The 24,996-nt window shown below is 51.7% G+C and overlaps 10 protein-coding genes across 10 annotated transcripts; 6 read left to right on the forward strand and 4 right to left on the reverse strand.

The window, feature by feature from the left end:
• The first annotated feature begins 154 nt into the window (after positions 1-154).
• On the forward strand, positions 155-2,301 carry BDV17DRAFT_118320 (ubiquinol--cytochrome-c reductase subunit 2). Its single transcript, XM_073753974.1, has 4 exons — positions 155-514; positions 611-785; positions 857-1,716; positions 1,777-2,301. Exons 1-4 carry the CDS (start codon positions 275-277, stop codon positions 1,870-1,872), a joined length of 1,371 nt encoding a protein of 456 aa, XP_073614640.1. The 5' UTR covers positions 155-274; the 3' UTR covers positions 1,873-2,301.
• Positions 2,302-2,546: 245 nt separating this feature from the next.
• Positions 2,547-3,894, reverse strand: BDV17DRAFT_282448 (putative mitochondrial DNA replication protein (Yhm2); the record flags this gene model as incomplete). Its single annotated transcript, XM_073760203.1, has 6 exons — positions 2,547-2,601; positions 2,734-3,406; positions 3,494-3,590; positions 3,649-3,667; positions 3,724-3,748; positions 3,819-3,894. 6 exons carry the CDS (start codon positions 3,892-3,894, stop codon positions 2,547-2,549), a joined length of 945 nt encoding a protein of 314 aa, XP_073614641.1.
• A 690-nt stretch (positions 3,895-4,584) lies between these two features.
• Positions 4,585-6,914, reverse strand: cit1 (citrate (Si)-synthase CIT1). Its single transcript, XM_073758206.1, has 8 exons — positions 6,641-6,914; positions 6,509-6,573; positions 6,355-6,439; positions 6,249-6,296; positions 6,133-6,193; positions 5,524-6,079; positions 5,172-5,472; positions 4,585-5,119 (listed from the first exon to the last, which is right to left on the reverse strand). Exons 1-8 carry the CDS (start codon positions 6,758-6,760, stop codon positions 4,931-4,933), a joined length of 1,425 nt encoding a protein of 474 aa, XP_073614642.1. The 5' UTR covers positions 6,761-6,914; the 3' UTR covers positions 4,585-4,930.
• Positions 6,915-8,181: 1,267 nt separating this feature from the next.
• Positions 8,182-11,259, forward strand: BDV17DRAFT_118497 (Nrd1 complex RNA-binding subunit). The gene is made up of 7 exons (XM_073753975.1): positions 8,182-8,488; positions 8,547-8,792; positions 9,028-9,130; positions 9,232-10,285; positions 10,341-10,509; positions 10,561-10,765; positions 10,819-11,259. The coding sequence occupies exons 1-7, from the start codon at positions 8,369-8,371 to the stop codon at positions 11,079-11,081; spliced, it is 2,160 nt and encodes a 719-aa protein (XP_073614643.1). The 5' UTR covers positions 8,182-8,368; the 3' UTR covers positions 11,082-11,259.
• Positions 11,260-11,732: 473 nt separating this feature from the next.
• BDV17DRAFT_265876 (O-acetylhomoserine aminocarboxypropyltransferase/cysteine synthase family protein) lies at positions 11,733-13,429 on the reverse strand. The gene is made up of 3 exons (XM_073758207.1): positions 13,155-13,429; positions 12,173-13,101; positions 11,733-12,123 (listed from the first exon to the last, which is right to left on the reverse strand). The coding sequence occupies exons 1-3, from the start codon at positions 13,158-13,160 to the stop codon at positions 11,928-11,930; spliced, it is 1,131 nt and encodes a 376-aa protein (XP_073614644.1). The 5' UTR covers positions 13,161-13,429; the 3' UTR covers positions 11,733-11,927.
• Positions 13,430-14,557: 1,128 nt separating this feature from the next.
• Positions 14,558-15,921, forward strand: BDV17DRAFT_265882 (MARVEL domain-containing protein). Its single transcript, XM_073758208.1, has 3 exons — positions 14,558-14,856; positions 14,903-15,179; positions 15,249-15,921. Exons 1-3 carry the CDS (start codon positions 14,769-14,771, stop codon positions 15,343-15,345), a joined length of 462 nt encoding a protein of 153 aa, XP_073614645.1. The 5' UTR covers positions 14,558-14,768; the 3' UTR covers positions 15,346-15,921.
• Positions 15,922-16,691: 770 nt separating this feature from the next.
• BDV17DRAFT_118588 (putative arginine transporter) lies at positions 16,692-19,037 on the forward strand. Its single transcript, XM_073753976.1, has 2 exons — positions 16,692-17,166; positions 17,250-19,037. The coding sequence occupies exons 1-2, from the start codon at positions 16,968-16,970 to the stop codon at positions 18,731-18,733; spliced, it is 1,683 nt and encodes a 560-aa protein (XP_073614646.1). The 5' UTR covers positions 16,692-16,967; the 3' UTR covers positions 18,734-19,037.
• A 401-nt stretch (positions 19,038-19,438) lies between these two features.
• On the forward strand, positions 19,439-22,365 carry BDV17DRAFT_265887 (putative AMP-binding enzyme). Its single transcript, XM_073758209.1, has 5 exons — positions 19,439-20,086; positions 20,137-20,392; positions 20,438-20,822; positions 20,879-22,084; positions 22,134-22,365. Exons 1-5 carry the CDS (start codon positions 19,913-19,915, stop codon positions 22,237-22,239), a joined length of 2,127 nt encoding a protein of 708 aa, XP_073614647.1. The 5' UTR covers positions 19,439-19,912; the 3' UTR covers positions 22,240-22,365.
• Positions 22,366-22,543: 178 nt separating this feature from the next.
• On the forward strand, positions 22,544-23,512 carry BDV17DRAFT_292302 (uncharacterized protein; the record flags this gene model as incomplete). The annotated part of the gene is made up of 3 exons (XM_073762338.1): positions 22,544-23,057; positions 23,134-23,226; positions 23,304-23,512. The coding sequence occupies 3 exons, from the start codon at positions 22,544-22,546 to the stop codon at positions 23,510-23,512; spliced, it is 816 nt and encodes a 271-aa protein (XP_073614648.1).
• On the reverse strand, positions 23,496-24,981 carry BDV17DRAFT_118660 (WW domain-containing protein). The gene is made up of 2 exons (XM_073753977.1): positions 24,728-24,981; positions 23,496-24,668 (listed from the first exon to the last, which is right to left on the reverse strand). Exons 1-2 carry the CDS (start codon positions 24,811-24,813, stop codon positions 23,750-23,752), a joined length of 1,005 nt encoding a protein of 334 aa, XP_073614649.1. The 5' UTR covers positions 24,814-24,981; the 3' UTR covers positions 23,496-23,749.
• Positions 24,982-24,996: the final 15 nt, after the last annotated feature.

Raw genomic sequence — 24,996 nt, forward strand, 5'->3', positions numbered from 1 at the left:
GCTCTCCACGACTCACGTGTGATTGCGGTCACCTGATGTCACCTGACCACAGCTACCGGTTCCGCCCGCCCTCGCAATTCTGGCCAATCAGGGAACGAGTAATCACAACGCCGGCATCAACTTGAAGCTTTTCAGACGTCGTCAAACCACCAGCCAGCAGAGAGCCTGTCTTCTTCCCCCCCTCTCGCCTCCTCCTCCACCACCACCGCTTCAATTGCTATCCAGCAGTTGTCGGCCCCATTCTGTCCTCCTATTTATCGTCACACATGCGATAATGCTGTCACGGTCCGCCATCAGTCGAAATGCGCCCCGTGCGCTCGCTGCCAGCCGTCGGGGTATGGCCTCTGCTGCTACCCCAGGCCTCCAATATGATGTTTCCGAGTCCGCTGGCGTGAAGGTTGCCAACAGAGAGCCTGCCGGCGTTACTGGTACTCTCGCTCTGGTTGCGAAGGCCGGTACCCGCTACCAGCCGTTCCCTGGCTTCTCCGATGCCCTCGAGCTCTTCGCATTCCAGGTTCGTTCTTACGTCCCAATTGCTGCTCTAAGTAGCTTTTGCATGCTGTCCCGGATGTATTCTGACGGGTACTGACCTTTATCTGCCAATTGATAGTCTACACTTAAGCGTTCGGCACTGCGGATCACTCGGGAGGTTGAGCTGCTCGGTGGTGAATTCTCCGCGACACACTCTCGTGAAAACCTTGTTCTCAAGACCAAGTTCCTTGCGAACGACCTTCCATACTTTGTCGAGCTTCTGGCGGAGGTTGCTTCTCAGACAAAATACCCTGGTAAGCCTCATACGATTGGAAGTGGTAGAAGATGAAAAGTTGGTATCTCTGACAATTCTTGTCCCATTAAGGCTACGAACTTAACGAACTCGTCTCCAAGCTCCTGAAGCTCCGACAGATCGCTATCGCCAAGGACCCTGAGGCTGTTGCTATTGACGCTGCTCACGGTGTTGCCTTCCACCAGGGTCTCGGTGAAAGCATTACCCCCAACGCCCACGTCCCGTACGAGAAGTACCTCTCCGCTGAGGCTATTGCCGAATTCGCTAAGAGCGCCTACGCCAAGTCCAACATTGCCCTTGTCGGCAGCGGTGTCAACTCTTCAGAGCTCTCTCGATGGGTCGGAGAATTCTTCAAAGGTCTCTCCAGTGCCGGCACCTCCGGTCAATACCAGCCCAAGGCCAACTCTGCTTCCAACTACTACGGTGGTGAGCAGCGTATCTCCGCCAAGGCCGGAAACTCCGTCGTGATTGCTTTCCCTGGTACAGGCGTTTTCGGCTCCTCTTCATACAAGCCCGCTGCGTCCGTTCTCGCTGCCCTCCTTGGCGGTGAGTCCTCCATCAAGTGGACCCCTGGCTTCTCGCTCCTGGGCCAGGCTACCCAGGGCTTCAACCAGCTCCGCGTCTCTACCAAGAACTTCGCCTACTCTGACGCCGGTCTCCTCGCCGTTTCCCTCACCGGTAAGGCCGACCAGGTCGCCTCCGCTAGCAAGAGCGTCGCCGAGGTCCTTAAGAAGGCCGCTGCTGGTGAGATCCCTGCCGACGAGATCAAGAAAGCCGCCGCCCTTGCCAAGTTCCGTGCTCTCGAGTCCGCTCAGGCCCTCGAGACCGGTCTCGAGATCACCGGCTCCGGCCTCATCAACGGTAGCAAGCCCTATCAGATCGACGAGGTTGCCCAGAGCGTCGACAGCGTCACCGAGGTACAGGTTAAGGATGTAAGTTATAGCCCTTCATTCTATCACTCGATAGATTTTCTGACGCATGTTATCCTCCAGGTCGCCAAGTCCCTCCTCTCCGGCAAGGCCTCCGTCGCCTCCGTCGGTGACCTCTCCCAGCTCCCCTACGCCTCCGACCTGGGCCTGACCGTCTAAACACTCTCACACTCACCCACAATGATTCTCACACCCATTGTACACAATACATGCTAGACTGTCCCGGGACAAAAGATTCAAAACCTGAGCGCCGAACCTTTCATGTGTCTAGATAAATCTCCGCAGATATCGTCTCCTTGCTTTTCCTTTTTCATTTTTTCTTCGCTTTTTTGAGATAGTCGTTGTGGTTGTAGCTGTGTGACTCTAATACAATCAAAGCCCTGTATACTTATTCATTATTTATTATGTGTCAACTCTGTAGGAATTGTCACAAGTTTATATAGATATGTGGGTAACTCTGGAGATTTATGTGTAGCTAGCTAGAGAGATGCGCATTGCTTATCACGATGAACGGTTTGCGCCTGAGCAGATCTGAGTGCTGTTGTTTTGTCGCAGACTGGAAGTTGAGTTACAGTATGGCTTAGTGGCCTGCCTTCATAAAATTTCGAGACATTTGGTATGGTATATTGTTACATCTTCGGAGCAAAACAACGATGTTGAAGTATTAGGAAGTTTTTCTTTCTATACCCGAGCAGTATTAATGTAACAGAGACCAAAACCGCTGCAATACTCGAAACCAGTCGAGTCCGAACAAAACTAAAATGGTATGCCGACACATCTACCCGGCTGTATAACCGAAACCCTGCATAGCAGAAGGGTGTTTCAAACCTTCTCTAGTGCTTCGCGGTGACTTTGTCGCCCGTCAGTTTTTCGACTGCCTCTTTGGCCCTATTTGGAGGAACGGAGATCCACAGGTTAGCAATCTACTTGCACCTCGGTATATCACATGCGGCCGGGGGCATGAAGGTGCGCAGTCGACCTTCCACAAAACAACTATCCGGGAAATGAGTGGAAACTTACATGTCACCAAGAGCCACCATGCAGACGGTCTGCCAGATACCGAGACCAATTCGGGGGGTCACACCACGGTACAATCCCTTGATACCGTTGGTGTCGTAGATGTACTTGAAAGCCTTGCCGACAGTAAGGTTCTTGGGACGGTTAGGGTCCACAGTCTTGCTTTGCATCTCGACCCGGATGACTTCAATCGGCTGGTTCCAGGCTGAGAGACCACCACCCAGACCTGATGCGATGACCTTCTCAATGGCGCCAAGCTTTTGACTGTCGTCCTTGCCGGTTACCTTACGAATGGCTTGCTCCGCCAAGCGAGAAAGACCAAACCTGGATCCCCAGTTGGTGGTCTGACGGATGGCAACTGCATTGACACCACGGTTGATACCCCGGATACCTTCTTTGCGGTAGATGTCCATGAACGTAGCGAAAGTGCTGGGGGGCTTGACACCCTGAGCGGCCATCTTGTGCTTTGTGATTTCGACCGTCTTCATGCAAGTACAGAAACCCATAGTCGCATAGGCCTGAGCAACACCACCGGTCATACCTCCGGCAATACCAGCGAGGAAGTCAGGTGCACCGAGCACCTTGGCACGGAATTCCGCCTCCGATGCGACGAACAGAAGGACGGCACCTTTTGTAGAGGCCTCAATCCAGGCCCACGGAATGAGACCTTGGTAATCTAGAACGATAAACACAGGTTAGACTCCGTGCTTGTACCCACCCCATACCTCGGGATATGCAGGTTGCGGGTTGCGGGTTCACTTACAACCGAGGATCCCGCCACGACCCCATATCCGACCCATAGCGCCGGCGAAGCTGTCGCCCCGGTTTGCGGCCATGGTTGTCTTGATCACTTCCAGCGGCTAAAAACATCGTGTCAGTAAATTTATCGCTCTGTCTTCCTTGACGAAGAAGATTTACCTGTCCCAGAGTAGTGACCCTGGTCATGTCATCAGTAATGGTTTCCAAGGGATACAATTGATGTCAAGTACTTACTCAAACATGTTCAACCCAGCACCCACTGTAGGTCGTAGATCCATCAGAATCTCAAGCATAACAAAATGGCAGATTCAATTAAAGGAGTGACATACGCAGCAGGTTGCTGAACTTGACGGGTTTCTTCTCGAGCTTAGGGGCGGTGCCCAACTCTTCTGCAGCTGTAGACATCTGTGATCTTGTGGGAGCACTGAAAGGGGCCCTGACCAAGGGATGTAGGGGGCTTCGTCGCGTAACGGATCACAAGAGGATGATGATTGAGGGCGACCAGAACTCGGGCGTTCAGTCAGATGCGATAGAAAGGACGGAATGCTCAACGTCGATCGCGACAGGATGACCTGGGACAGAGATAGGAGAGAGGAGGACTGAAGGAAGAAGTGGTGAGGAAGGAAAGTTGAATAAGAGAAGAAAAAGCAACAGGTGGGACGGAGAGTTTTGCCAGCTGACTCTTTTAGTAGTGATCCTCTAGGAACAGGGATTGTAAGTACACAGTAGCTCCTGTCACCTATTGGAGTTGGGACAACAACAGTCCGGCCGTTGCCTGAGGCTGCGACCATGCTCGGAAACTGTCCGCCTGGAACATCGCATGGAGCCAATCAGAGTGTGCATTCGAAGAGCTAACGGACAAATCTCCGCTAGTCCCAGTCTGGCCGGGCGGTGTCTGGAATTTCCATCCTCGGGCCATCAGTTGGGGGCGGAGGAAATCGGGCGCCCCAACGGAAAGCCGTTGAGCAAGAGACAGCTCTCGGGCAATGTTTCTACCGACAGCAGCTCTCTAGACTAATACTAGGTTCTACAGAGTAGAGAACTAGAGATCTCTCAATTGCCTATCAAAAGACTGTCTTTTTGGATAGAAAGGCGACCTCGAAAGCGATCTTTATGAGGACATAGTACGTAATCTAATATAGACTTGTTCGGTCTCCGAACAGTATCCAGTAAGCGAAAGTTATCTCACGTCTGGACCGGGGTTGACATTCTTCCCGGAGCTACTTCAGAGGCCGACCGCTGAATCAATGGATGGCAAGGAATTGAAGTGTTGTTACAAGGCCTGCTCGAACAAGTCCTATCATACATTCATCGAACTAACCCCAACACTTATACGTCCCAGGCTAATGAAGACGTCAGATAAATAATACAAAAATGGCTGTGTTGTCAATTATAAAAAGGATATATTTTTCCGCCAAAATCTTAATACTGCTCAAAAAATTTAGAGCTTAGCACCAACAAGCTTGGCGAAAGCCTCAGTGCTGAAACTCTTGGGACGCTCGATAGGAGCGCCGAGAGCACGGTCGATGATCAGCTGCGGAAGAACACCGAGAGCACGGGAGACACCGAACAGGACGGTGTAGTAGTTGGCCTCAGTCAGGCCGTAGTATTGAAGAAGGACACCTGAGTGCTGATATAATTAGCATTCTAAGGTTGACTAAGCACGCAGGCAATAAACTTACCGCATCAACGTTGGGGAAGGGGTTCTTGGTCTTGCCGTGCTCGGTCAAGACACCGGGGGCAATCTTGTAGACCTGGCTGACCAGGTTGAACATGGGGTCGTCAGGCAGCTTGCGGAGAGCAAACTCGCGCTGGGACATGTAGCGGGGGTCGGTCTTGCGAAGGACGGCGTGACCGTAGCCAGGAACGACACGGCCAGCGTTGAGGGTGGACCAGAGGTAGTCCTTGATGGACTGGTCACTGAGGTCATTGCCAATGGCCTTCTTCATCTCGGTAAGCCAGTTAAGGACTTCCTGGTTGGCACTATCATAAAATTAGATGAGAACAAAATCTTGATAAATCAAGGGCACTTACAGTCCGTGAAGAGGACCAGCCAGACCATTGAGACCAGCAGCCAGAGAGAGCATGGGAGAGCTCAGAGCGCTACCGACAAGGTGGGTGGTGTGAGCACTAACGTTACCACCCTCGTGGTCGGAGTGAATGGTGAGGTACAGGCGCATCAGCTCAACGAAGTCCTTGTTGTCGGCGAAGCCAAGCTGGTTGGCCAAGTTGTAGGAGTAATCCTTGTCCTTCTGGATAGGAGCAACCTTGCCGTCCTTGAAGACGTTGCGGTAGATCTTAGCAGCGATGGTGGGCAGCTTGGCAATGAGGTCCATGGAGTCCTCGAAAGTGTAGTGCCAGTACTCCTTCTTGTTGATACCCTTGGCGTAGGCCTTGGCGAAAGCAGACTCGTGCTCAAGAGCAGTGACGGCGAGAGAGAACTGAGCCATGGGGTGGAGAGTGCTAGGGCAACGGTCGATAAGCTCCTCAATGAACTTGGGGAGGTCGGAGCGAGCAGCCCACTCAGCAGACAGGTCACGAACCTGCTGCTCAGAAGGGACTTCACCGGTCAGGAGCAGCCAGAAGAGACCTGTTCATTGTCAACCGTGCACTTCTTCCCTGTCACTATTAGGTATTTCTCACCTTCAGGCAGAGGCTCCTCACCACCGGGGGCCTTGGGAAGAAGCTTCTGGCATTCGGGGATCTGCGGGCTCGTTAGGACGGTCTCATTCAACGGTGAAAGGTGAATAATCTCTTACAGTGAGGCCACGGAAGCGGATACCCTCCTCGGAGTCCAGGACGGATCCCTATATTTAGTGCGTTAGCCACTTCTATCGTGTTTCGCGATTCGCCCGGTCTGCTTACCTCCCACACGAGGCACTTCACGCCACGGGCACCACCGTAGGCCTGGTCAAGGGTGAGCTCGCCGATAACCTTGCTGCCGTGCTCCCTACAAGATTCAACCATCATGGTTAGCAATCGTTGCGGCAAAACGCGTAGGGCTCAAAGGTGCGCGCACTTTCGGAGCTTCTTAACCTTCTCGAGCTCGCCGGGGAGCTTGTCAGCGAAGGTCTCCTTGAGGGACTAGACGGTTGAAATGACATTAGCAACAAAGCGCGTGAGATATCCGGACTGCGGCGCGAACACCAACCTTGGTCTTGCCGGTAGAGTAGCAGCGCAGGCCGTTGAGGACAGCAGACTGAACAACCGGCTTTCCAGCAAGAGTGCTGGAGCGGAGGGCAGAGGCACCAAGTCTGAGTGTGGAAGCCATTTTGAATCAAACAACTGTAAAGTGGAGTTGATTGATAGGTGATGGAATGGAGAGGAGATGGAGGCAGAAGATAGGAAGGAGAGAAAAGATGAAGTTCAGGTCTCGGGAGAACCTGAAAGCTGTTTTCGGTCCCCATCCTCATTTTTCCATCTGGCCGTAACAAGGACACCCGGTACGACAGGTGTATGGTACACTGGCGCGGGTAACATCACAGTGATGAGGTGGCCGTACGGTACGGTCACACTGTTTCTATGGGGCCGGTCTCCCGAGTGCCCACCCACAACAGTACTCGGCGAGCTTCTGCCGCCTGCGTCTCATCTCAGTCTTACCCGCAAGCTTCCGTCATCGCACAGGGCGGAGTCCGGAGTACTGGACGAAGTCTACTGTGTATGTCTCAGTATGCCTTTTTTTGTACGTACGGCTGGATATATATCAGGTGTACAATAGGGGATTCCCATGCAGGAAGCATAACTTGTACTTCGTAGAAAGTTTCAGCATTCTATAATTCGGTGCCCTTCCCGTGTTGACACCTTTCAGCTATCATCCATGGGACATACATGGTGAGTGACGTCGGCAAGTGGTAACCTTCATCCCTACCTCGGCAGGCTCAAGCTGTCGACTCGGCCGCGGAGAGACATAATTGACCTTGAGAGACGGCTTGAGAAGATCGCTGAATATGTATAATAAAAACCAAGTAACTGTATTGACAGGTTGATAATTTTATGGAGAGCGCAGTGCTGATCCATTCTTTGTTGGGATTCCTTGAGGCCTCGTTTGGTTCACCGAAGACAAGCCACTCGAAGCCATTCTTAAGTGTGGGAAGTGATGGATGTATGTCTCATTGGGTGGCCGGTAGGCCGCCTATCTAAGATAACTAGCTTACTAATAGATGACTAAGCGAGGTCGAACCCCTAGGGGCAGGCGGTACCGGAGGGCAGTATGCTCCGACATTAAGTACTCTTCACGTGACCTAGATCACGTGTATTTGTGCAGAGGTTGTGCTTCATCTCTTGAGGTCCTGACTAAGCTGATTCAGGGCTGGGTTCAGGCTTTGAGTTTTCCCTCACATGACTCTCACAGCCAATGAACTTTTCTTTCACGCGCCATCTGCCCCTGCCTTCTTTCAACTTTGATTCATCTCCTTCATCTTAAATTCGCCCACCTCGACTCTATTCGTTGTAATCTCATCACTTTCTCTTCTCTTTTCGACTCTCCGTTCTCACTCTCGCCCTAGGCCGTACTCTGTACAAGTACTTTTTGACCCGCTAATCAGGCCCTAGACACGATCGCGTGTTTCGCTGTGTTGCAGCTGTAGGCCAAAGGCCCCTGGCCGTAGTGACGCGACCAGAAGTCAGCTTAAGCTATCCTCAGCACTTAGGTTGGGTTAAGACGCCGCGATACGAAGATCTTCTTTCACCTAAAAGCATACAATACTCTCTTGCTATTTGCTGGACTTCCCAGTAGAAGCGACTCATCGGGAACCTTCATTCATTGAGCCACCTCTTACAACTTTCATTGCGCAATAGAGTCAACGCGTACAGCTTGTACGCCACTTCACGTATTGGATTGGATTGCGACTTTGCGACTTCACAACCAAAGTACTCCACCATGTCTTCCGCAGTAGCAGAACTCGACAACTACCTCCAGTCCATGTTGGCTTTGAAGGCTCCGGGTGTTTCGGGCTCTAAAATCAACAGTATCACATCCCTCTGCACAGCCAATGTCCAGGTACATTCCGCTCCGCTCTCTCTATAGACATGAGACTAACTTGTGTTTTTTACTACAGAACGAATCCGTCCTTATTCAGAAAATCTACACACATTTCAAGAAGGCACCAGGCACACACAAGTTGGGCGTACTCTATGTCGTAGACTCAGTAACTCGACAATGGGTAGATGCAGCGCGCAAATCAGGACAACCGGCTGGTAGTGCTGCGCCTGACGGCACCTTCGCCGCTGGTGTTAACAGAGTGACTGAGTTGTTACCTGTCTTGATGACTGATATCATAAACAATGCGCCGGAAGATCAAAAGGTACGCTCTAGATGCATATATGCAATTTATCCCACCCCATTGGATTTGCGGGCATATACATAAGACAGATAAGACGCGTTGAACTGCTTTTCTCGCGCTGTCGACTCTTAGGACATTCTACGTATATCCCGCGAGGCAACCCTATCCCCCAGATCTGCATAGAAACTGCATACTTTAGCGACTTCATCATTTGGTGACGAATAGTTTCACTTACGTATATCACCCGTTTTTCTAGGAAAAAATCAAGAAGCTGGTCGACATCTGGGAACGTGGATACACTTTTCCCGCCACTATGCTTGCGTCCTTTAAACAGAAACTCAACGCACCTGCATCAAACAGTAAGCAACTCCCCTTCCGCATGACACCTGGCGGCGCTTGTATTCCAGCGCCGTTAGTGTTCAAAAGCGTCAAATAGAATCATTCTAATCCTGGTTATAAGTTGAATCAACCACACCCGAAGGATCTCCAGCTCCAAACCATGCCCTTCTTGGAGGCGCGCAACAGCAACCACTCCCCGCTAATGGTGCAGCTCCTGCTCCTGCGGCTCAGCCAGCGCCAGATACCTCAAGCATCTTGAAAGCCTTGGCGGATATGGCCAAGCAGAACACAGGTGCTCCGGCAGCACCAGCGGCAGCCGCTCCGGTCAATCCTCTTAGTGCATTAAGCCAGCAGGGTACAATCCCGCAGCCCACGTCTTCGTCAGTAGACCAGGCTCTACAACCCCAGGCTGCACCAGCTGGCGTAAACCCCTATGGAGCTGTGGCCAACCCCTTTGCGGCTCTAGGTAATTTGGCTCAGAACCCTGCCTTAGTGCAGCCGCAAAGTCAGAGCCATACGCCCACTCCATTGGCAGCTGCTCAGAACCCTCTAGCTGCGCTCCTGCCACCTGCCACAGCGGCGCCGCCGCATCCGCCTACTATGACACCTGATGGACTGCAGCAGCAGCTCCAGCTTCTGCAGATGTTGGCGGCGCAGGGAATACCGCAAGACCAATGGGCTACGGCACTACAACTTCTTACTTTCTCCAATACTGCTGGTGTAACAAATCCCAGTGCCGGCCAAATGCCCGGGTTCAACCTCCCCGGCCAGAACGCCAATGCATGGGGTGCCCATGCGGACTCTCAATCACGTGATTTCGGTGACCGCGAGCGAGATCGTGATTACATGCGCTCTCCCCCTGGCGGATACCGCCGGCGCTCTCGTTCCCCAGGCTGGGACAGACGTCGCGATGTATCTCCACCACGCCGCCGCGATAGCCCTGTCTATGGCGAGTACCATGGCGATTCTCCTGGCCGCAGGGGTGGTGATCCACGTGGCCGACGAGGCAACGACTATCGTCAACGCAGTCCTCCAGGGCGCCGCCGCCGCTCCCCTTCTCCGCGCAAGGACCCAGCACTCCCTCCGCCAGGGCCCAAGCTCATTGAGTGGGACTACTCCATTGGTCAAGGCAACATCAAAGTCCTTAGTCGCACTCTTTTCGTTGGTGGTGTAACGTGAGTACCATTCCCCACCCCATGACAACCGTGACTTTTCTCTAATCCTTTCCAGATCCTCTGAGGCTCATTTACGCTCTCTTTTCTCCAAGTTTGGTATCGTCCAAACCTGCATCGTCAACATCGACAAGCGGCATGCTTTTATCAAGATGATCAGTCGCCAAGATGCCATCAGCGCCCGCGAAGGAATGGAATCGTATAAGACCGGGGACATGCAGCTTAGGGTAAGTGTACTCATCTCAAGTTGATCGTGGCATTCACTAACCCTAATTTAGACGCGCTGGGGTGTTGGGTTCGGACCACGTGACTGCAGTGACTACCAAACAGGGATCAGTATTATCCCCATCGAGAGGTTGACAGAGGCCGATCGCAAGTGGATGCTTACTGCCGAGTACGGTGGTACCGGTGGAAGACAGATCGAGTCAGGCATGATTGTGGAAGAGCCCGACATCGAAATCGGTGCAGGTGTTTCCTCGAAAGGTTCGTCGATATCCACTTCCAAATACATCTACTTTTAGCTAACCTCATGATAGCCATCAGTAGACGAATCGCAACCGACACGGGGGGCAAGCGTGGTCCAGTCTCGACGCGCGTGCAACATGACCGTCCTCGTCGTGAGCGTGAAGGGCCACCGATGGGAGACATGTCGAACGCCAACAACGTCGGTGTTCCTCCAGCTGTTCCTGGCTTCGGTTTCTCCTTCCCCGGAATGCCCAATATGTTCCCTCCTGGCTTCATGATGGGAGGTGCACCATCTGGTGCTGGCGGTGCGCAACCCCCACCTCCCGGGCAGTGAAGTAGCTGTTAGGTCCATATGCTCGGAACCACGATTACTACGAAGGATGATTTTCTTTCTGTTATGGGATATTCCGTTCGATTCGACTCTTGTCTTGATACCAACTTATCTCTTCGATCCTCTTTTTATTGCATCGGGGTCATCGCGAAAACCTAGTCTATCAGTTTTGCCCTGCTACAACTCATGACATTCTGGCCGTGGGCTTGTTTTGGAGACAAAAGTTCACTTCATCCTCATCAACCGCAAAACAACTCAACCCTTGGGCAAAAACTATAATCCACGCTTGACTTTAATCTTCAGTTTTGTACTTATTTAGAATTCTTCTTCCAACATCCTCGTTTGGTTGGCGGGGCAGATGGAATTGGGCGTCTTTCACAATTTCGAGTTTCTCGCAGTTTCGTCGCTTTTTTCCAATTTCGCTCTCAAGTGCACCTCGCTCGTCTATTTAGTTCGGTTCTCTAAGCATGAAAAGTTGGGGACTGCCTGGTTCACCATATCTATTCTTCGACAGTTGGGTGTTTTGTTTTTCTTTCCTTTTCTCCGCGTCAGTGCAATTTTATTGTTTGGTTCTAGCTTCAGTTCGCGGTTCTTTCTTTATGTGCATAGTTATCAGGTTCATGGGACATATTTATATACTTCATTGTCATTCCCCTTAGATGCGTGCAGTTACTAGCTACGTAGAGACCATATCATAGGTAGAAGCAACGAATAAACATAACCGTAAAGCCTCGTATTGAAAACTCGTCAAATATTGGCATTATAGCTAGCTACCTGTAAACGCCATCACAAGCTCCACCTCTCATCCATGCCTCGTTTATCACTTTCTATGATCAACCCATAGATAACCTAAGCATTACGAACCACTTTGAACGCTGTGTCGAATGATTGCTCAAAGTCGGCGATGATGTCGTCAATGTGCTCGGTGCCGACGGAGATGCGGATGGCGTCCGGGGTGACACCAGAGTCAATGCGCTCCTGCTCGGTCAATTGCTCGTGCGTTGTGCTCCAAGGGTGGATCGCGAGAGTCTTAGAGTCCCCGACACTGACGATAGTTAGCAATGTTGCTCAAGAGGGTAACGAAATCTACTTACTTTGCCAGGTTAGAAATGAGCTTAAAGTTGTCGACTACCTGGCTACCGACGGCTGCCTCGCCCTTGACACCGAAGGATAAGACACCACCGAAGCCACGCTTCAGGTATTTCTGGGCGATTTCGTAGCTGGCATGTTCTTCCAGACCGAGGTAGGAAACCCACTTGACGTTCTCGTTCTTCTTCAGCCAGTTGGCGAGGGCGAGGGCGTTGGAAGCGTGGCGTTCAGCGCGGAGACTGAGTGTCTCCAGGCCTAGGATGAGCTGCTGAGCAGCGAAGGGGTTCAGGGCGGACCCGAGGTCGCGGAGGATCTCAACGCGGACACGAATGGCGAAGGCGATGGGGCCGAAGGTCTCCCAGAAGTTGAGGCCGTGGTAGCCTTCAGATGGCTGCGTGAATTGGGGAAAGCGCACAGCGTGCTTTCCCCAGTCAAACTTGCCCGAATCGACCACTACACCACCGATTGTTGTACCGTGGCCGCCGATCCACTTGGTTGCGCTGTGTACGACGACGTCGGCGCCATGTTGTATCGGTCTGATATAGAAGCCAGCAGCGCCGAAGGTATTATCGACGACTACCGGAACGCCCTTTTCATGGGCCACTTTTGCAATAGCCTCAAAGTCGGGGACGTTGTAACGGGGGTTGCCGATGGACTCAAGGTAGACGGCCTTGGTACGGTCGTCTATGGCAGCAGCAATGTCCTCGGTCTTGTCTCCCTGCACAAACTTGGTGGTGATTCCAAGTCGCGGGAAAAGGACCTTGAATTGGTTGTATGTGCCACCGTACAGGTTACTCGTGGATACAATGTTGTCGCCAGCATGGGCTAGGGCTGAGATTGCCATGAATTGGGCAGCTTGCCCGGATGATGCAGCAACCGCAGCAACACCACCCTCGAGAGCAGCAATACGTTTCTCGAATACATCTACTGTAGGCTGCAGAGAGCAGTGAGTACTCGTAGAGTAGAACAATTATATGGGAGACATACGTTCATAATACGACTGTAGATGTTGCCGAACTCTTTGAGGCCGAATAGTCTGGCTCCATGTGCGCTATCGTTGAAGGTGTAGGACTATGATTATCAGTACTCTGTACCTAGATATGTGTAGCTGTACGGCGAACTCAGCCTACCGTCGTCGCATAGATTGGAACAGCACGGGATTTCGTCGTAGGGTCGGGTTCCTGGCTGTATGATGGTCAGTGTGCAGGTTAGAGCAGTTGATTTAGAGCGCGGACGAACCCCGCATGGAGCTGTAGGGTCTCGTATCGCTGTTCTGTAGGTTCCGACATAGTCGCTGTCTCAATCTAGGTAGGTCGTTTTTGTTCTGCTTGTTGGACTTTGGAGAAGACAGATGGTCAGGAGTTCTTTGGATTTCAAAGGGGGCGACGAGGGGTAAAGTAGGGGGGGGAAGCCATGGGGAAAAGCACATCTCCAACAACCGCAATGGCGTGATCGGCCCTTGACCAAAATTGAGTGCGCGCAAGAAAAACAAAGGTGAGCTCCATCGTAATCGTGTGAGTGATGGAAATTGGATAGCTAGCAATCGATGCTCGATGAAGCTCTTGCCGAAAGATGCGCCGAATAGGACCAAGTATTAGCACCATACATGGTGCGGAGTGTGTATCCAGGAGCACACATCAGTCGCACATTGGTTTGCAGCATTTCACGGCATCCACTACAGAACTGAAGCAGTCAGTGACAAGCAGGCAACCTGTGTAATATGCATCTCATTCACATTGTACCAGACCGATGAAATATCGACTGGGAACCGAGAACAGTGAACCTTGTCGCAGAGCCTCGATCTAGGGCCCGAGCTACTAGTGGGCTTTCAATATATATAAATAGATCTATGGAGTAAGCGCAGCATATTTGATATGTCTTTACATATTTCTGCTCCGGGCGTGAGCAGTGAGCGTCCCTATTAGTATACCTTAACAAGACAAGCCTTAGTCAATGGCTACATAGTTGTCAACCTCCAGGAGCAGTAGTTAGCCAGGTGGAATCAGATGATTTGAGTCATCACCGAGAGACCTGCATGGATCCCCGAACCATTTCACCATGGTCCGCGTTCCTGGTTCCAGTGTTCCACAAGTTCTTTATCTCTGCAAGTCGATCAGAACCGGGCCATCCCCCAAAACCATCGCTGAAGGAATTCCATACTGCAATAAGGAGTGGATACAGAAAACAAAGAACACAAAAAGGTGTCGTCATTTAGTAACCTGTAGCTGTCCTCGTGTTCGCCGCGCCGAGCCACTTGTTGCCCACAAGGCAGCCGGATTCCTGGTGACTAGTCCCAAAAGGGGCGTGAGCAATGTGGCTTGACGCTTTACGAACTCCGCCTTATGAGCTCATCCAATTCTTTCCCAACTTTATTTCCTGCCTGTTTGATGGCTCAGCTCGGCTTGCTTTGCCATATATATCCAGAGCTGCAGCCCTGCACCTGACTCATTCCTCACATTTTTCTCCCTTGTCGTGATTTCCTCTCTGTCTCTATCCCAGCAGAACCACAAATACACGCATCTTCCGTCAGTCGACTACCTTCTATGCAGGCTCCTTGAGATCGCACGTACTGATTAGTTAAATCCACCTAAATCCTCCAAAATGGCGAAACTCGACTTGCCCTTATTCTATATTCTTCGCGGTCTTCAGGCCGTATTTGCCGTCATTGTTTTGGGTCTTACTGGACATGGTTCGTATTTAAAAATCAACTAGGGAGTGTATGCTGACTCTTCCAGCTGTGAACCAAGGTTGGAATGGGGAGCGCGTCAACTTTATGTTATTCAACAGTGTCTGGACATTCTTCATCGTTGTCCCGTACTTCATACTAGCGCCGATGTTTGTGCCCGCGCTTGCTCATCGCTGGGCTCTTGTGGCTGTGGATGCAGTTACCATGATATTCTGGTTCGCTGGATTCATTGCTCTTGCTGTCGCCGTCGGTGATGTCTCCTTCTGCTCGCACTTCTCAGTTTGCCAAGGGCTCCAGGCAGCGACTGCGTTTGGCGCGTTCGACTGGTACGTTTCTGATTTCCCAAATATAGAAAGCGCACCCATTCGATAGTCGCTAATGCAGGTTTTGTTTAGGGCACTGTTCTTAGCCACGACCGCCCTGAACACGTTGGGGGCTCTGCGAAGGGACCCTGCCCCTGGCCCTCAACCACCCACTGCCCATGTGCCTTAAGACGATGAGCATACTCATACAGAGTTCTCAGCGACTGTACTATGACGTCATCTAATCACCTCCCATGCCATCAATTTTGGAATTCTTATGATCTATTGTTTTGTTTGTCATTGGACCTGGCACTGATCTTTCTGATACCCAAAACATGCTGATTTTATCTTCTAAGATCGATATACCCTCAGATGCAGCAAGTTTATTGAATGTATCTCTAAGCCATGTTTGAATATTTTCGTCCTTGTACTCTTTTTCTCCGCATAGTGTACTCCGCAGACCGTAGTAGGTATTGGCCACTCTAGCTAGGCCTTGTCCATTACTGGACCCAATTCTCACGATGGTCTGATACCAAGACTATCTTTCTATTACTGCAGAGTACAAGCTAGCTACACCGTTGAGCTAGCCAGAAGAAATGGTCGCAATCTGAATCACAAAGCTTGGTGTCGGCGCGCCAAGAAATAAAGCATTGCCGCCGGTGGCCATTCCGAATCCCGAACTTCCCGTCCTCGGTAAAAGATTGGCGTCCAGCATTCGCGGGTCCGCGACTACTCTGGATTGCTGCATTGCAAGTGCATAGATAACTAGTATCTGATGGAGGTCGCATTATATCGCACGAGTAGATAGTATAGAGATTCTAGGTATATTAGCTCTTAGACTTCGGGCAGAGAGTCTATCGATAAGTGTCCGCCATGAACTGTGGCTGATTGGCCACCCCCTGGCTCAGAAATGCTTAGCCCTCGTGCAAAAAGGTCTTGATGCCAAGGGAATACAATGGGCTAAAGTATATAGTAATCCTTCCTCTTCACATTGCATTTGTGAGCATCTAGATACTCTATCTGACTATGTGCGACAAAGCATACAGATTGGAGAGTATAGATAGATGCTCCGTTTCCAGCAGTAGGCAGGAGAAGTTCTCCGCCCGAACCGGTGGAAGTTGCCTCTCTGGGTCCCTCCACTCGTGCTCTCTCCACTTGATCGAGTGGCGCGTTACGAGAGAAAAACCTTCGCTCCAAAACTCTTGCACCCCACCAGGAAAGAGCAACAAGCGACTCACGCGACTGAGCTCTGGAAGCCATGATTGGGCTTTCGCTCCCATGCTATGCCATAGCAGGCAGTGACACCTGCGGCGGACTCCGAAAAAGAAAGAAAACTTTTCCAGAAGGCGTGTGTTTCCATGCCCTAGTTCCGCTATCAGTCAGCGTTGCATCCAGCACCATCATGAGGAGATCCTACGGTTTCTCCTCATTTTGCGCGGTTTCCTTTACATAACCTCCATTGCTATCATTTGTCATATCTTTTCTCTCTTGACTCACTCCGCAAGAGGGGAGAGATAGGCGGCTGTGCGGGCTGTGCGGCACTCTAATGTTCAAAAAGAGTGTCGTTCTGGGGTTTCGCTGGACCTTTCTCGCCTCAGATCGTTTCAATCCCGCGACGCGCATCTGAGAGCAAGAGTCAGAGTCTGGTCTGAGTGGAGTCGGCCCTGGCATTTTCTTCACGCGGACCACTTTCTTCCTCTTCCTTCCGTCTTTTGTCCGCTCACCTATCTACGTCCTACATACGTCTTTGAGCTTTCACCAACACCCTTCTCCCTTAAGGCTCTCTGCCATTGGACCGTATAGGGCTCAGCCATGTCCTCCGAGCACCCTTTCAACGCTGGAGGAAAGGAAAAAATGGTTGACGATGAGGCCGTTCAGGTCACTGCCGCGCAGTCGCCTTCCGGCCTGGAAGACACGGACTGCGAAAAGCATGGCGCTGGTCGCGAATCAAACCCGCTACCGGACCTCAAGCGGAAGCTCAAGAGTAGGCATCTGCAGATGATTGCCATCGGTATGTCCCCGGACTGTTCTCCGGACCCTCGTCTGCCCTCGAAAGATTGAGGATGTGGTCAAGCAGTGCTAACAGATGTCAAGGTGGCACGATTGGTACAGGATTGTTCATATCTTCTGGATCAGCTGTCTCAACCGCAGGTCCCGTCGGCGCTTTGATCGCTTATATGTTTATCGGAACGATTGTCTACTCCGTCATGGTAGCATTGGGAGAGATTGCAACCTACATGCCCATTCCTGGAGCCTTCACATCTTACGCTACTCGGTTAATCGACCCTAGCTTAGGGTTTGCTATGGGCTGGATCTACTGGTTTTCCTGGGCTATCACATTCGCTCTTGAGCTCACGGCGACCGGCTTACTCATCCATTTCTGGAACCAGGACCTCAACATCGCCATCTTCATCGCTGTCTTTTGGGTTGTGATAACTTTGGTCAACTTGCTTCCCGTGAGCTTCTTCGGCGAACTGGAATTCTGGTTCTCTAGCATCAAGGTCCTCACTGTGATCGGTTTCATGATCTTCGGCATCTGTATCAACGCCGGCGCCGGACGGGAGGGATACCTCGGATTCCGATACTGGGTGCACCCGGGCCCATTTGTGGCCTACGATGGTGTCCATCCTGATTCAACCGCCAAGTTCGTCGGCTTTTGGGCCGTTCTCATTCAAGCTGCATTTGCTTACCAGGGAACCGAACTGGTTGGCATTGCTGCCGGCGAGACAGAGAACCCGCGGAAGACAGTGCCTTCGGCCATTCGCAAGACGTTTTTCCGTATCCTATTCTTCTTTGTGTTGACGATATTTTTCATCGGTATCCTTATGCCATCCAACGATGACCAGCTCCTGAACGGGAACGGAAATGATGCCAACTCGTCGCCGTTTGTCATTGCGGCGAGACGTGCTGGTGTCTCTGTCCTGCCAGACATCATCAACGCAGTCCTCTTGACAGTGGTGCTCAGTGCAGCAAACTCCAATGTGTACTCAGCCAGTCGAATTTTGATTGGTTTGGCTCAAGAAGGTTTCGCTCCGCGATGGTTTAAGAAAACGTCAAAGCATGGCGTGCCCTACTACAGTGTCGCGTTCACCGCCGCGTTCGGCCTGCTCGGTTTCATGAATGTGTCCAAATCGGGAAGCACGGTATTCAACTGGTTCCTCAACATTTCGAGTGTCGCTGGTTTGATTTCATGGGCCTCGATTTTAGGATGCCATCTGGCGTTCATGCGCGCGCTCAAAGCCCGCAACATCTCCCGTGACCTGCTGCCCTATAAAGCGTTTTGGCAGCCATGGTACTCGTGGTACGGATTGTTTTTCAACGTCTTGATCATCATTACCCAAGGATTCACTGCTTGGATCCCAAGCTTCAGCGTCTCCGACTTCTTTGTCGCATATATCAGTGTAATTCTTTTTGTCGTTCTTTACGTGGGCCACAAGGTTATATATCGACCTGCGTTCATCCGCCCGATTGAGGCAGACATTGATACTGGCCGTGTGGCCTTGGAGAACGAGTACTGGGAGACCACAACGTCGGAGCAGAAGTGGTATAAAAGGGCATTGAAGTCGGTCTTCAAATAGACCGCTGTGCCCTTTGTCGGAGTCTATAATGATGTGATTCTTTTGATGTTGATAGCGATACGCATTGGAAGAGCGGTTAGCTATGTTTTCTGATGTAATCTAACTTTTGTGTCTTATCATCTCCGGCTGTACATTATGCGTTTACACATTTGCTGCATCGCGTGGAGTTGGGTGGATGACTTTCATACGGGTGTCATGTGACTCGGGGTCGGGGATCGAGTTTGGAAGCCAGACCGGGTGGCCTGCGAGCTATAAATAATGACATCTTATCACATTTTATTATTGACCTGGACTGAACTACGTGCTATTATCCGGAGTATATGCTTATATACGGAATACAGAGTACGTCTGACAAACCCATCAGCCGCCTCAATAACAGTGGCGCGTGAGACATGAAGTAACTCGAGCATCATCAACACTTGACGCATTATTCACATGTTGGGGAAACCGGGGCGGACACCCTTCGTAGTAAAATCCCAGTTAATTGATCCTTGGCCGAAGATTGCAGCGCTAGCGCCTGTCCTCCAGGATGAGGTATACGAGCAAGACATGTGAGGGAATGGTCACAAGACATCACGACAGCTCTGGGCGATTTCGAAAGCCGCTTGTCGTGCATGCGGTTTATGCTGTGTGACCCATGACCTCGGTTATAAAGTGACTCTTGAGTCTTTGTGTGCCCGGTCGAGGATCTGGCTGTCGTGTCGAACTCGAACCTCCTTGCAGGGAAAGTACCGAGGCACTTTCCGTAAACGAGCAGTCTGTGGGGCACAACGGCTTTAGTACTGGATGGAGCTCCAGTCAATGTGAATGCAGTGATTCTCTCCTAAATTTCGGGGCAGCCGACAATCCCCGTTTGCTTTCAACTGCCGCTGCTGCATATCGTTCTCTGTTAATCTTCACCTTCTTTTTCTTCCTGCTCAGGGTCTAGCTCTCTCCTCCTGTCTCCCTTTGTGTGCGACTTCCTTTCTTTCCTTTTATTCTCTCCTCTTGCTCATTGATCGACACTTCTGCTAGCTCGGCTAGTTGTGACTTCATTCCGCCACCCCTCCGAGTTCCTGGATCCTAGAGCCCAGCCTTTTCTTTTCGCTTTCGGTTTCTTCGGTATACCCGGCTCATAAGGTCGGGAACCTATATGTCCAACCTATACGATTTCCGAAGCATATCTGACAGATTATAGCCATGTTCTTCTCTCAGGAGCGAGCTCACTTCACCCGCGCAGCTGAGCTCAACCAGGAGCCTCCGAATGGCAAGCCTTACTCCGTTCCTATTCCTGGCACAGAGAAAGAAGGACGGAGCCCGATCTATCGTTCTTATTGGACTCAGAAGGAGCTGGTCAAGACATTAGATCCCAATGTACGCTCTCACTCCAGTCGTCTATACAGAGTAGGAGCTAACAGCTCTAGGTTACCACTGCCCATGAAATATTCGAGTCGACCGCGAACGCACACCCGAAGACCGACTGTCTCGGATGGCGCCCATACGACCCAGCGACGAAAACCTGGGGTCAATATCAATGGTTGAGTTATGGCACGGTTCAGAGACGGCGCACCGATTTCGGTTCCGGTTTGGTGGAGCTACATCACAAGCACAACTGTGCTCGTCCCGGGCAGTACGGTGTTGGTCTCTGGTGCCAGAACCGTCCAGAGTGGCAGATTACAGGTATGTACTTTTCCCACGGATAACTCGGGCGATGCTAAGTTTTAGACCTGGCATGCATGTCGCAAAGCTTATACTCGGTCTCTATCTATGATGTCCTTTCCGCCGATGCTACTGAATATATTATTAACCACGCCGAGCTGAGCTGCGTCGTGGCTTCGCTGCCTCATATTCCTACGCTGATCAAGTTGAAACCCGTCCTGCCCACTCTGAAGATCATCGTGAGCTTAGACTCACTCGACGCGGGCGAACAAGCCGGCCACTCCAAGCGCGCGCTCCTAGAATCCATGGCCTCCGGTCACGACCTTACGATATACAGCATGGATCAAGTCGAGGCTCTCGGCGCTGCGGCTGATCGTCCTCTCAACATTCCAAAGCCCTTAGACATTGTCACCATCAATTACACTTCCGGTACCACAGGTGCTCCCAAAGGGTAGGTCTGACACCGAGTGGTCGTCCCCAAATATATTTCATTCACTAATATTTCAGTGTGGTCCTAACTCACGAGAACGCGGTTGCGGCGGTTTCTGGCGCCCTCGTGGGCATACCACAAGCACGAGATGATACGTTCCCGTCGTACCTCCCCCTCGCTCATATTTTCGAGCGCCTTACGGAGCACGCGGCGCTCTGGTCTGGTGCTCGCATCGGTTACTTCCATGGGAACATCCTTGAACTTGTTGATGACCTAAAGGTGCTCAAGCCTACTGGTTTTGTCTCGGTCCCACGCCTCTACAGCCGTTTTGGAACCTCCATCCGCGCTGCGACACTTGAAGCTCCTGGCTTCCGAGGGACTCTGTCCAATTACATTGTTTCCGCCAAGACAGCAAACTTGAAGAACCCCGATCCAAGCAAGGCTACCGTGAGACATGCTTTGTATGACCGGATCTGGGCCAAGAAGGTTGCCTCCGCCGTTGGTTTGGAGCGTGTAAAGACTATGATTTCGGGGTCTGCACCACTGGATCCCTCTCTGCACAACTTCTTGCGTGTCGCATTTGGTGCCGACTTCTCCCAGGGCTATGGCCTGACTGAAACTTATGCCATGGCCAGCGTGCAGTCTAACCGGGATCTTACAGCTGGCAATTGTGGACGTGTCGCTCCGTGCACGGAGGTGTGCCTCCTGTCTCTTCCGGACATGGAATACTCGGTTGACGACAAGCCATTCCCCCGTGGTGAGCTTCTCATTCGTGGCCCCAACGTCTTCAAAGGGTACTTGAAGAATGACGAGGAGACGTCCAAGGCTATGACTGAGGATGGTTGGTTCCGGACGGGTGACGTTGCCAAGATTGATGAGAAGGGCCGCATCGTCATTATCGATCGCCGCAAGAACGTTCTGAAGTTAGCACAGGGCGAATACATCTCACCTGAGCGACTGGAGGGTATAATTGCGTCGGAGCTAGGCTACCTCGCCCAGTCTTACGTGCATGGTGACAGCGTCCAGACCTTCTTGGTCGCCATCTTTGGTGTGCAACCTGACATGTTCGCTCCGTTCGCGTCCAAGGTGCTTGGTCGAACTATTGATCCCGCTGACATCCCTGCCATAAAGGCAGTGCTGAACGACAACAACATTAAAAAAGCTGTCCTTAAGGATCTCGAGCGTGTGGCGAAAAAGCACAAGCTCGCGGGATATGAGAGGGTGAAGAATCTTGCTCTCATGTTTGAACCGTTCTCGGTCGAGAACAATTTGCTGACTCCAACGTACGTGCTTTCCTCCGATTTGAGAAATATTAGACTAACTTGATTGCAGTCTCAAACTGAAGCGACCTCCTGTTGTGAAAAAGTATCGCCAGCTTCTGGATCAGCTATATGAGGAAGCAAACAACGAGCAATCCACTCCCAAGGCTAAGCTGTAGTTTATCAAGGCCACTTTTGAACCGTCTTTTGTATATAAAGTGTTTTGACCTGACGGTGGACGTTTCCTGTATGAGTTTAGAATTCACATTGTACGATACATTAAATTAAGATTAAACATATTATTCTCAACCCACTTATCATCAAGTAATCAAATCAATGGTCTGGTCCCCATCTATGTACATGGAGACATGTGATGCGCTAGCTACATAATGCTTGGCACCAGCTCTCAACTTCTCTTCCGCTGCACCTCCAGCTTTCTCACATCACCACAGCACGACCCAGTTACAAGTCAACCTCGCCAAAATGCACCTCCTAAACCCCATAACCCTTCTCTTTCTCCTAGCGCCCGCGGCCCTCTCTTCAAGATTAACAATCACAATCCCGCCATCCCAGCTCCTCCCAAACCCTCACTCCCTCCCAGCCGACACACACGCAACACTAACCTCGACCACGCTCTCATCGCCCCTCAAAGCCCCCCTCACCCGCTCCGGCACATTTCAGTTCTTCGATCTCGCCGCAGCGGATTATAAAGTCCCTTCCGGCCAAAGAGATGACCTGTCCGGCTCGTACCTGCTTGATATCCGGTCGTCGGAGTACGTCTTTGCGCCGCTACGCGTTGATCTCGATGCGAGGGGTAATGTAAAGGGTGTTTGGGAGACGTTCCGTGGGAATGAGTGGGGGAATCGCGGGGTTGAGAAGTATATTAGGCCTGTTGGGGGAGACGGCGAGGGTGAGTCTTCGGGGGGTAATAAGAAGGATGTGCTTGTTGATGCGAGGGTTGTCGGGCGGAAGGGGTTTTATGAGGTTCGGCAGACTTGTATGTTCTATGTTTTCCTGGCTCGCTTGTGTCGGTTTATTTTATCGAGTGTGTCTGTTAACAGTCTGACCTCTAGTCTCGCCGCTATCGCTCTTCAAGAATCCGATGATTCTGCTTGCGCTTGTGGCGCTGGCGTTTACTTTTGGGATGCCGAAGCTTATGGAGAACAGTACGTTGCACCCTGATGCCCTTCTTCTGCAACATGTCGATTGATCTGGTCTCATATGGATGCTAATGGTCAACCAGTGGACCCCGAAATGCGCGAGGAGTTCGAGAAGCAGTCTCGCGCGTCGCCAATATCTGGTGCCCAGAGTGCGATGGCTGGTGGTGGGCCTGCGAACTTCGATCTTGCGGGCTGGATGGCTGGGGCTACGCCGCGGGAACAGTCGGCTCCTGCGTCTGGGGGTGGTGCGGCGACTGGGAGGGAGAATAGAGGCGGTGCGCGAAGAAGGTAGGCTGCTCTAGTTGTCAATGTTGATTGGAGAGCTTGGTATTTTTCACGAGAGGAGAGAATGTTTTGTGGAAAAGATAGATAGGTATGGCTTGGTACAGTAACAATAAGCAATACAGATCTGCATGAATAATGCATAGCCATACTGTCGTGGAAATATTATTCATTTATCATAAACAAGGTCATCAAATCGCATCAAAAACAAACAGCCTCCGGTACGTAGAGTACAATTACAAGCCCACTAAAAATCACCGCCAAAATCGTCACCGCCGCCAAAGTCATCACCACCATAGTCACCATGGTCATGGTCATCATCAATTGCGTCAGCCAGCAAAGCACCACCTATTAACCCACCACCAACACCCAGCGCCGCGGCACCAGCCATCCCCATTCCACCCCCACCGGGCCGACGCTGCGGCCGACCACCATAGAGCCCTTGCTGCGGATACCCATAGCCAGGCTGCGGGCCGTACCCGGGGCCGTAGCCACCGTACCCCTGCTGCGGCGGGTAGTAACCTCCGGGAGCGCCGTAGCCGGGCCCAGGGCTAGGTGAGCCATACCCTTGAGGCGGGTATCCTCCATAAGCCATCTGCTGGTGGTGCGGACGGGGAGGGTACGCGTGGGCATGGGTGGAGGCAGACGACGAGGCCTTGCTCATGAGTTTACTGAAGAAGCCCTTCTTCTTCTCCTTGCCCTTGCCTTTGTCTGAGCCTACACCCACTGAAGACGAGGGGGTTGGTGAGTGCGGCGTCTCATTACTGCCGTAGTACCCCGCTGCCGCGCCCGGAGCGGCACTATGAGACCGGGACTGAGCATCCTCTTCAGCTTGCAAGCGAGCTGCTAGTTCTGCGTCGCTCTCGACGGTGCTTTTATGGTTGAGCCCGGATGAGTCGGATGCTCCGGGGTCAGTGTGGTAGGGGTTATTCGACGAGGAGTGGTTCTTTTTCTTCTCGGAGTCTTCGGCGCTCGCGACAACTGAGGCGTTTCCTAGGCCCGATTCCTCGTATGAAGGTGGGAGGCCGGCGGGTTGGTCCGGATGACTGCTATGTGGTTGTTCTGAGGCTGAGATGGGGGCTTGCGCTGGGGTTGGTGGTGTTTGTGCTGGGGTGGCCTGCGGTGGCTCCCACTGGGATCTGCCGGTGGTTAGGTTGATGTAGAACCTGGAGGGAAATCAGCTATCAGATTTCTTTGTGAAAGGATGTAGGGGTTGGGGGAGTACCATTGTTTATAGTTGTCATCAAACTGTGTTGTCCAGCCCCCCGCGACGGGAGGGGGAGGGGGACCCGGTGGCGGAGCGAACGACATCAAAGGATGAGTGAGATGTTAGACGGGAGTCGGATAGATCGCATTTGGGGAGAAATAATGGTTGAATATAGGGTCACCGGTAGTGAAGAAAGTTACAGTACAGAGTAGCTGGTCAAGTTCCAGATGCAAGAGATGCGGGGATCGGCATGCCATGATGCGCGTCTTATATGCATTTAGTCACCA

Source organism: Aspergillus undulatus, assembly GCF_047715775.1.
Source record: "Aspergillus undulatus strain CBS 261.88 unplaced genomic scaffold BDV17scaffold_31, whole genome shotgun sequence".
In the NCBI taxonomy this organism is placed as follows: Eukaryota; Fungi; Ascomycota; class Eurotiomycetes; order Eurotiales; family Aspergillaceae; genus Aspergillus; species Aspergillus undulatus.